At 35.6% G+C, this 10,934-nt stretch overlaps 1 protein-coding gene across 1 annotated transcript; it reads left to right on the top strand.

Annotated features, from left to right (window-relative positions):
- Positions 1-7,105: 7,105 nt before the first annotated feature.
- LOC137727100 (dof zinc finger protein DOF1.2) lies at positions 7,106-8,401 on the top strand. The gene has a single exon (XM_068466032.1). It carries the CDS (start codon positions 7,225-7,227, stop codon positions 8,134-8,136), a length of 912 nt encoding a protein of 303 aa, XP_068322133.1. The 5' UTR covers positions 7,106-7,224; the 3' UTR covers positions 8,137-8,401.
- Positions 8,402-10,934: the final 2,533 nt, after the last annotated feature.

Genomic DNA, 10,934 nt, shown 5'->3' on the forward strand with positions numbered 1-10,934 from the left:
GGCCAATGGCCTTCTCCCACACGTAGGTACTAAAAACTTAATAAAAAGGATTAAATATATTAAAAGTTAGATACATTTTATGTTATAACACTATTACTTGAATTAGAAGTTAGTTTCAACTACCTGCGAGGAGGATGGGGTAATGAGTTATGATAAGTTTGAAGTCAATTCCATCTAATTTAGCAAAAGATAATTACAAGCGGAGGCAATGTTATAGCGACGGTGACAATGATGATATTGTGAAATGCGCCGCTAGTTATTGTGATTATGATGGTGGGTGATGGTGGTGGTATCAAGGATATATGGTGGTGACCATTGATGTTTTTATTTTATTTGCTTTTAAACTCCTATACTCATGTATTTACTGTGACAGTCCATTCTGAATTATTTGTATCGTAGGTGTGAAATGATGATTTTGCCTTTGGTGGTTATTTTCCATATTGGGGTGTTGTTTAGTTGCTTTTGGTGGTTGACTCTACAGGACACACACTCACACCTATACCACACGCCCGTGACTCTCTCTTTCTCTCTCTTCTCTCTCGGACTTCTTTCCATTTTCTTTACAACTCGTACAGACGAACTTCCATCCAACCATTTCTGGCACGGATCGTGACCATGGTTGGTATTTTTGGACTCCCTTCGAGCTTAGGAGTCGATTGGTGGTGTTCGTTGGACGTGAAACCCTCGAAAACCCAAGAACCTGGTATATTTTGTGCACTGTTCATGCACACGTGATCATGGGGTTTTTAGAAGCTTCTAAGGTTATAGGAAGCTTTAGAATACTCTCATGAAGCTCGGAGAAGCATTTTGGAAGAAATTGGACGTCGGGAAGGCCAGGAGTGGCGAGTTGCAGGTTTGGCCGGAATATCGAGGTTTCTCTGACATGATTCCATGAATTTCAGGGCTTGAAAGTAGTATGGTTTTGTTCTACTTGTTGTAAGCTTCGTTTTGGTACAAATTTCATGGATTTTGGTTGAGAAATGAAGAAGATATGAAGTTTTGAAGTTTTTCCAGTTTCCGGCGAGAACTCAAGTTGCAGACGGCGGCGAACGGCGGCGACTGGCGAGACTCACCAGAGAAGAAAAGGAATATTCTGTCAACTTTGACGGAATATACTAACGGTGTCAGGTATATATAACAGTATATTCCATTTTTGGACGGAATATTCCCTAACGCAGTTAGGGTTTCCACACGTGTGCCAGGCACGTGCCCACACGTGGCCGGCGCGTCTGGCCGTGCCTTGGCCGATGCGTGGCTGCGCGTGGGAGGTCGGAAAATTATTTTAAAAATATGGGGATGTTCGTGAGGTTGAGTAGATCACGTTGGTGTATTCAAACACCCCATTTGAGCATTGTATGAGAAGTTATTACCTAGTTTTGCTTATATGTTTATTTTGACATTTTTATAGTTGTTTCGCATATAGGTGAGACCTATCCTAAAGACGAGCGTAGTCACTCAAGGCTCGAGGGTTATGACCCTTCCACATATCAGTGAGTGGGCTTTTGGTTTTCCGTATATACCTATATACTAGTGAATTTCCTAGAAAATGAAATTGAATGTTTATATGTTTTAAAATGCCATGCATAGTGGTTGCCTATTTATTTATGCATCAGTAATTGCATATATGTATGTTTGGTGCAACGGACGCACAGGTAAGTGCCAGGTAAGTTATAGTTTATGGTTGTGACGTAGTAGTTATGTGAGATGTATTGAGAGCTCATAACCTGCACCCCGATGTTAGTGCTCCCGCCTAGAGTTAGGGCACAGTCCTTCACATGATGTTCACCTTCCGCACCATACGCTCACCTTGGATCCAAGTTAAGTACACAATCCTGTCGTACAGACCACTATAGGTGGTTCCGACTCGTAGGTGACCCGCGATTATTCGCACATTCATCACGTGATCGTAGCACTTGAGCGTATTTATTTACACCCAGTCCTGTCGTACAGACCACTTTAGGTGGTTCCGACTCGTGTGCAGGTATAATTATTGAGATGTAGATTTGAGCTCTAGATTCAGCCGTACAGGTCACGTTAGGTGACTTCAGCTGACATATTATTTGCATTGATTGACATTACCTGGGTTACTTACATCTTATGTGGAGATAGTGGACATGGCATATTTATGAATGTTGTCATTATGAACATGATTTCAATATATGTATATGTTCTATTTTTCTGGGAATATTACAGGTTTTACGGCAAAGGGTTAGAACTTTAGATAATGAAATGATTTTGAAAAACTTTGTTTTTGCCCACTCACACTTTCTGTTTTGTGCCCTTCCAGGTTTTAGTTTGGAGTGCTTTTTTGGTGGCTTACGAGGAATTCACGGCATCCCTAACAGATTATCACCAATGTAGGATCACCTTTGGGTGTTGTATAGTTAGTGTTTGTTCCTCTGGACTGCACTTAGGTTATTTTGCTCTAATTATGTTTATCACACTTAATCTTACACTGGTTTTTAACTAGCTTATCTAGTAGTGTGGTTTTTATTTATTCATAATTTTATAATTACTATTGCTTTCGCATTGTGCACATGGCTACGTCACCCTCACGTGACGGCCATCACGCCTTGATTTCGGTCAGGGTGTGTCATTAACGCTCAAAATTTGTAGGGTAACAAACTAGAATAATTAGTCCTTGGTGGGCTTGGAATTGAAACTCAGATGAAATGGACTCAAGATTTGAGTGGATCACCCCTCAAAACTAGGCTACATCCATTGTGTTGCTCTGATTATATTAATTTCCAAGGCTACATATGTCAGATAGTGCTCAGCGAAAGACTACAATTATTCCATCTCTCTTCAGTAATTCAACCCCATTACAACTGGTTCCCAACTCTTTATATAGGCCATCAATGAACCCAGAAAGCCTTCAACTACCTAATCTTATTTTGCTAGCATTTAATGCACCACTCACATCGGCTAGCATGCTGACAACCTTTCTAACCATCAGTAGATATTTGGCAATGAAGTGACATTTGCTCAATCGGGATTGCATGTCCTTCTAGATCGATATGTGTCGAGCGACCTACTATGTCTTGACTAGTCAACGATGTAACTTCGAATAGCGGCACGACCACCTTTACGTCCCGTCCTAGACTTCTGCTTTGATTGGTGATTGACACATGGCCTGATTGGTGCTTAAGTAGGTATGCTCCTAAAGTCTTATGTTATATAGTTGTCAGTCTTCCCACGTGTCCTTGGCAGTTGGAAGTATTTTATGTTACTTAGTCGGACCAGGCTGGTGAGCGGTCATCTCTAGCACTTGGACGTGCCCCCTTGTTAATTACACAAGGCATTGGACTTCTTACTCTTCTTTGGGCTTTAACTTTTATTGGGCCTCTCGTGATCTTTTTCTTGATTTGCACTATTTTAAGGGTCGAATAGGACCCTACACTAACACATAGAAGTTTAGAGAAGAGAACTACAAAATATTTAAATTTGGAAAATGGAGGTCCCAAATTCCAACTTTTTTCACACGAAAATTCTATATTTATATATTTATGAATCCAAAGAATGAAATTAATGCATGTTAATTTGTAGATTCAGACTTTTGTCTAAGTTTTAAGTTTATCTTCCTCATCCAAACATAGTGTTAGTGATATGTCACTTAGTAATACAGTTTAGAAGTATTTTTTTCTTACTTGCATATATAAAAGGTCTTATGTTTCGAATATCGTGAATAATATGTTCAAAACCAATTTACTTCTCCACCCCATAATGTAAATATATATTTATATCAAAAAGTTAGAAAACATACCAAATTCAATTCCTCTCTTTCCTTGCATTTTTAACTGGCAAAAATCATCAGTTTCCCTTCATATAATATGTTTACTCGAACGTCAGTAGCAAGTAGCTAGCATACTAAAGGAGATGCATGAATGAATGGCATAAAGAGCAACAGATACGTTTGACTGTGATTAATTAAGAATTATGAAATTAAAGAGATTAATCATACATAATTTAATAATTGGAGTGTGAGTTGTGGACTAACACAGTCCGTAAGTTGAGATCAAGTATTCAATTCCAGTCTCCGTATAAATTAACGTTAAAATTAAAAAATTGAGACGAATGAAATGGTGCCACGTAACAGTGGGGCATGTGGGTTTTGGGATGTGAAATGCAAGTACATGCAGCAAGATGCTTATGATTGATTAATATGAAAGGGAAATCTTCCTTGCATAGTTGTACTTATTCCTCGTTAATCCCGAGAAGCAACGTACACTGTGTGTAGTCCATATATGCACTTGCATGCCGACAACTAATTTGTTGACATTCTATGATTAATCAAGATATTCTTTAATAAATATTTTTACTTTAATTTTCAGACTTTTTATTACAATTTATCTGTCAAGTACAAGGAATATTGTACACTAATTTAACAGGGGGATGGAGAATATTATGAACCTAAATCGTAGTATTTTGAAAAAGAATGCTCTTAATAGGCATTTCACTACTTGCAACTTTATCTTACATTTAAGTATGCATGTAATTAAGATTCATATGTACTATTTAGATTGTTTATATTCATACTCATAGGGAAGAAATACAAATGAAAAAAAAAGTTCATGACTAATTAGTTTAGGGTCACCCTATTTATACAATGTTGAAGGAGGTCTTTAACAGTGAGTTTGATATACAAATATAAAAATCAGACAATTTGAATTTAATTTTTGGGGCTCAATTTCTATAATTGTGTGAATTTGACAAAAACGAGTTCCATCTACCAATTATGGAGATATATTTATTTTGGAAAATTACTTGACTACTTAAAGATGAGTAGGAACTCTTACTCAAAATTTTTAGTATTGAATCACAGAGTTTTGTGCATATAATCAAAATCATTCATATTATCAATCACACTGTAAAGATCATTTTTGCAAAAAAATGAATTAAAACTAAGATCGTTTAGTCAATGTATTCTAGCAAATACATAGACGGTTCATAATGCTTTTACCAATTCCGTTCATTTGTTTTTATACAGTTCAATGACTAAACAACTTTAGTTTTAATTGATTTTTTGCAGAGATGATCTTTATAGGGTGACTTATAATATGAACGGTTCCGATTATAAACATAAAGTTCTATAAATTGGTAACAAACAATTTTGAGTAGGAGTTCCTACTCATCCTTTGAGTATCCAAGTATTGTTCTTTATTTTGTACTCTACTATATTGTGCTCTCTCACTCTCTGGGAGTTATAATTCGTAATATTGTAATTTTTTTTTAAAGGGGACAACCATAATATTGTAATTAAACTCATTAGTTTCAACATATTATATTCAATAATTAGAATCATTTTCATATAACTCAAAATTTTCTGCCTATTATAAGGTCTTCTGTAATATGCCGAAAAAAATTAGTGTGATACCAATATATTGGACTCATATAAAAATTATACTCATACAATGGGCTGGAAATTTGGGTGTTATACCAATATATTGAACTCATGAGTGTGATATCAAAATTGAATTCAAACTATTAATAGTGTTATAAATATCAAACTCAAACCCCATGATTCCTATATATAGGGATTACACTCACTCAAACTACTATGGAAGGTCTGAGAGTTTAATTCTTATAAAATTGGAATCAAACTCAACCGGCTCACTGTGAAAAGCCTTAGTCCAAGTTTCATACATAATAGTCATCATAATAATAAAAAAAACCTATGAAAAAATGAAAAAAAAATTAGAAGAGAACTCTTAGTAAAAATTTGGAAGTACTGATCTATCGCTATAGCGTAATAACCATAATCATATGGCCTCCATTGAATTCAATTACTGTGTTATGTCATGGTCCATATGATACTAACAAAAATACACTGCCAAATTAGGTATACTTGTAACTCTGTTCCTTTCATTAAAGCTATTATTGATGACCCTCATCCTTTCGAATTAATTAACTTATCGTCAGGGAATGTCCACAAAAAGCTAATTAGGTTGTCATGAAATTGACCTATCAAGCTAAAATTTCTTCGCTAGCTGTTAAATTACTCAGCCAGTGATCAGCCCAATTTCTTCCACTGCCTTCAATTCCTTTGTTTATATGGAGATTGGAGACTTACAAGTTACGAACTAAATAAATTAGCTAGAGTACAAGATTAGGTATACTTGTAATGTTGCTCCTCATTAATTAATCATGCTTCTAATAACCTTCACCCTCTTAAGTTCTACTTAAGCATTTATTCCTCAAACTCATTGCCCTAGTTGCAAGTTCTCTGATCCCTAGGGAACATATAATATATATATATATATATATATATATATATATATATATATATATATATATATATATATATATAGACACGGCCCGGCCATATTGGTCATTTGGAAACACAGAAAATGTGACAACTAATAAGAAGCTTTGACTTTGTTAAAAAAAAAAAAAAAAAATCTTTGACTTGTCAACCCCAATCACTGTCATATGAACTCCCCAACGAAGAAATGCCACATGAGTTCGAGAAGGGCCACGACTAATCCGCCTAGTAAAGAGCATGCCGTAACATGCATGTAAACATGAAATAATTAACTCACTTCACATTAGCAAAATCATGATAAATTTTTGTTTTATTTTATGTGTTATAATGTGTTAGTAATATAATTAATATATCTCACTTTTAAGTTATCAAAACAAGATAAATAAAGTGTAATAGTTTTAATAGAATAGTAACCGTGTAACCCTAAAGGGTTGATCTGGCAGAAAGTGAGCAAAAAATTGAAACCTCCACCCCAAGTTCAAACTCACACAAGTATATTCTTTGGTGTCACTAGTTCTACTTTGGTGTATTATTTGACCTGGAGAATCAAAAGTATGTTACCATCTTATTTAGTATTAGGATTGTATGAGAAGATAAATTAATCTATTATATGGTAAAATACCTTCTATATTAAAAAAAAAACATATAATTATATGAAAGTGTTCCGAATACACCTAAAAATCTCTCCAAAATCATAATCACAATCACAATCACAATCTCAGTCTCACACCCTTCCTTGGTCGTGACGCTTCCCCAACCGCCCACGTTCATCGCCAACCCCACCTTACAAATTAGTAAGAGATTCACATACAAATTTCACTCCCACACACACACGCACACATGCCTTTGCACTAACTCCAACACATACCCTCCAAATTCCAAAGCCTCTTATATTTATATACCCCCAAACTCTATTTTCTCACAACCCCAATTCCAAATTTTAATCACAATTGATTTTCAAAATGTTCACAGATCCTACTGTTAAACAAATGCTACAGTGCCCTCCATCTGGGCAAGGGCAATTCATGATGATGGAGATGAAGAGACCATGGAACAAATCCCATATTGAGGTTGCCCCAAACTGCCCTCGATGTGCCTCTTCCAACACCAAATTTTGCTATTACAACAACTACAGCCTCTCACAGCCAAGGTACTTTTGCAAAGGGTGCAGGAGATATTGGACAAAAGGAGGCTCCTTACGCAACGTCCCAGTTGGTGGCGGCTGCCGCAAGAACCGCCGTGGTAAAGCGGCCAAACTCTCACAGACTGACCGCGCTTCATTAAGTTACTTTCAGCATCACAACTCATCAAGTGGTACTGAAGATGATCCGTCCGGAAATAATCAGCCAGGTGGATCTAATGCATCAGATATTGATTTGGCTGTTGTGTTTGCCAAATTCTTAAACCACAACTCCACTACCCCTGATGATCATTATCATGACCCCAATTTGGTAATTTCAAGATCAGCATTGAACGATCACGATGGCTCACAAAATTCTTCCAAGGCTGATGATCTTGTTGAAGCAGTTGATCATTATTTACTTGAAGGACATCAACAATCACAGGAAGAAAATGTTCAAACGTTTATGGGAATTAATCACAATGATGATATGAACATTCATGAATTTGAGTTACAGGGTTTACTAGGAGACGAAGACCAAGTGGTGCAAGATGTGTTTTGGTCCGATGATGCAACGACGTCGTCTTTGCCAAGCAGTACTGCTAGTTTTACATGGCAACCGATGGTGCATTTGCAAGAGTTGGACTGTTCACTACCATCAGACGATGATCAAATGAAGATATCGACCAATTTATGTGGCGATAATTGGAGCTCCATTGATTTTTCAGGGTTTGAAGTTTTCTCACGATCTTAAATATTGGATGCAAATTTACAAGCATTTGATTAGTTATTTGTTGTGTTAAGTTCATTTCATTTACAATTTTTGTTCCAATATATATAGTTGGAAAGTTTAGTACGGTTACATTGCCATGGAAAATAAATATCATGGCATATACATAAATACTATGATATAATACAATAAACCTTGTTTCATAATATGTTGTCAAGCGAGTAGTCAATTGATATTAGCGTTAATTTCTGCTGAGCTTATATATATATAGACACACACACACACATTCAAAGAGCTTCTAAGGTTAGTTTTATTATCATACGTCCTTAAAATGTCATCCCTCAATCTCCTGAACCTTATATTATATTAAACAGCTTTGGACCATCATTAAGAAACAAGTTAGCTGCGACCTTGCACAAACTACTATTGGTTATGTGAGGATGGTATATATTATACTAGATTACCCATTCAAAGTTGCTACTTAATCAATTATACTTATAAGTGAGAGGTATTAAGTGTGAATCTCGTGGATGATGATTTCGTTACCAAATTAGATTGCCCATTGTGTGGCTTAGCCTGAATCCTCCCTCCCCTTAGTGTAAAATATATTGTTGTACTCCAAAAAAATAAAAAAATCAATTATACTTTAATGTATTGAAAACAATATTGTTAAACAATTCTAAATAATGTAAAGATTGAAGCAGTAGCTTCAATAGAGATGATCGAAGAAACCAAATTGTAGAGAGAGAGAGAGAGAGAGAGAGAGAGAGAGAGAGAGAGAGAGAGAGATTGAGAGTTGAGAGAAGTTTTCTTTGTATTTCTTGAGAGTGAAGTTATCTTCTTACACCTTAGCTATATGTATTTATCTAATTACATGGCTTGTAACACAAGCTAAGATATGGATAATGTTCTAACAATCTAATAACCATAGCACCAGATTCTAATAGCCTTGTAACTTCCTTGGATCTTGTGACACTTGTCATCATCTAGACCCTTGAATTCCTTTAACTTGGATTCTCATCTTTGTGCTTGTTGTCTTTACTTAAATCCTCATCTTTGTGTTTGTCTACACTTTTACATCCCCCCCCCTCAATCTTATGCTCGAGTGAACTGAGCATGAGATTGCCACAGTGTTGTTGAAACAAGTGTGCAGATAAACCCTTTGTGAGTATATCAGCAAATTTTTTAGCAGAGAAAACATGATGCACTTGAAGATCTCCTCTTGTGACCCTTTCATGAACAAAGTGATAGTCGATCTCGATGTGTTTGGACTTGGAATGAAACACAGAATTGGTTGATAGAGTTATAGCTGAGATGTTATCACAGTGAATCATTGGTGCTTGATAAAGAGGAATGTGTAAATCACAAAATAACTATCTTATCCAAGCTATTTCAACAACTGTGATAGCAAGAGCTTGATACTCAACTTTTGTAAATGACCTCGACACAGTGTGCTGCTTCTTTGATGCCCAAGAAATAGGATTGGATCCTAGAAAAATTACAAACCATGAGGTGGATCTTCTATCATTTGGATCCCCGACTGATGCGAGATTTATACGCGCATAAATTAAACCCTCTTTTTATCGATTGTAGTAAGTATGTAAGTAGGGATCGTTCTTAACCGGGGATTAGGAGGGATTGTTAATCCCTTGGATTTGACTCAAAAACGTAAAATAACAATATGAAACACTATACAAGACTCAAAGAATGCAAAACTAAACATTAAAACACTAAAACAAACCAAAAGACTCAAACATCACCCAAAACACTCAAAACTGCCTTAAAATCACTTTCTGGGCAGTTTTGAGCACTTTGATGAATTTGGACGAATTTGTGAAATAAATTGAATCAAAACACTTAAAAACACAAACTAAATGTATTTCTAACTAATCTAACACTTTAAAACATTAAGACAAACCAAAAGACTCAAACATCACCCAAAACACTCAAAACTGCCTTAAAATCACTTTCTGGGCAGTTTTGAGCACTTTGATGAATTTGGACGAATTTGTGAAATAAATTGAATCAAAACACTTTAAAACATAAACTAAATGTATTTCTAACTAATCTAACACTTTAAAATAAATGGGGGATTGGTTTTGACGAAATTAAATAAAGTGAACAGATTGTAAATAAAAACAGAAAGTAAAGATGAATGTGATGGAATTGAATGGATGGGAACCTAGCCAAGGGGTTCATCTCCATACATGTTACACTTGCATAATAAAATGATTTCCAATTGCATTTCAATAAACCATGAATTCTCAACACCCCAAGTTAACCGTGATGCACTAATTAACCTTCAAATCTTCCTAACGTTATTGAATTGGATGATGCATGCGACAATTCAAAACATTCCCCGCAAGTCCTCAACATGAATGCATAGAAGAGATACAAGCAAGAATCATTAAGCTCTATGAAAATTATAAGTGTTGACGAGGCATTCGTTACTATGGATTGCATGAAACTTATGCCAAGAATTCGTTTAACGCGATTGTTTATAAGCAACCTCCACTACTTGTGAATATAAGTTCGTAACTATTAGGTGAAACTCACTTATATTCTAGCGTCATATTCATGCATGAAAATTAAGTGTGCACTCTCAATAAACATACATAAATAAGTTATCAATCAAACAGTTAAACAAATTGAATCCACAACTTATGAAACGCAATTAGAAGTAATCAAATCAAAATGCAAGCATAAATATATATTTCGAATCACCCCCTAGGTAAAGGGGGTTTAGTTCCTCATGATTACAAAACAAAGAGAATTGAATTTAAACATTGAAATCAAAGAAACACCTAAACATTCCAACAACT

The sequence above is a fragment of the Pyrus communis genome, chromosome 2 (genome assembly GCF_963583255.1).
Source record: "Pyrus communis chromosome 2, drPyrComm1.1, whole genome shotgun sequence".
NCBI classification, from domain to species: domain Eukaryota; kingdom Viridiplantae; phylum Streptophyta; class Magnoliopsida; order Rosales; family Rosaceae; genus Pyrus; species Pyrus communis.

Bases quoted from the DNA above. Each gene is read 5' to 3' on its own strand.
- LOC137727100 (XM_068466032.1), top strand. From the start codon at position 7,225: ATGTTCACAGATCCTACTGTTAAACAAATGCTACAGTGCCCTCCATCT.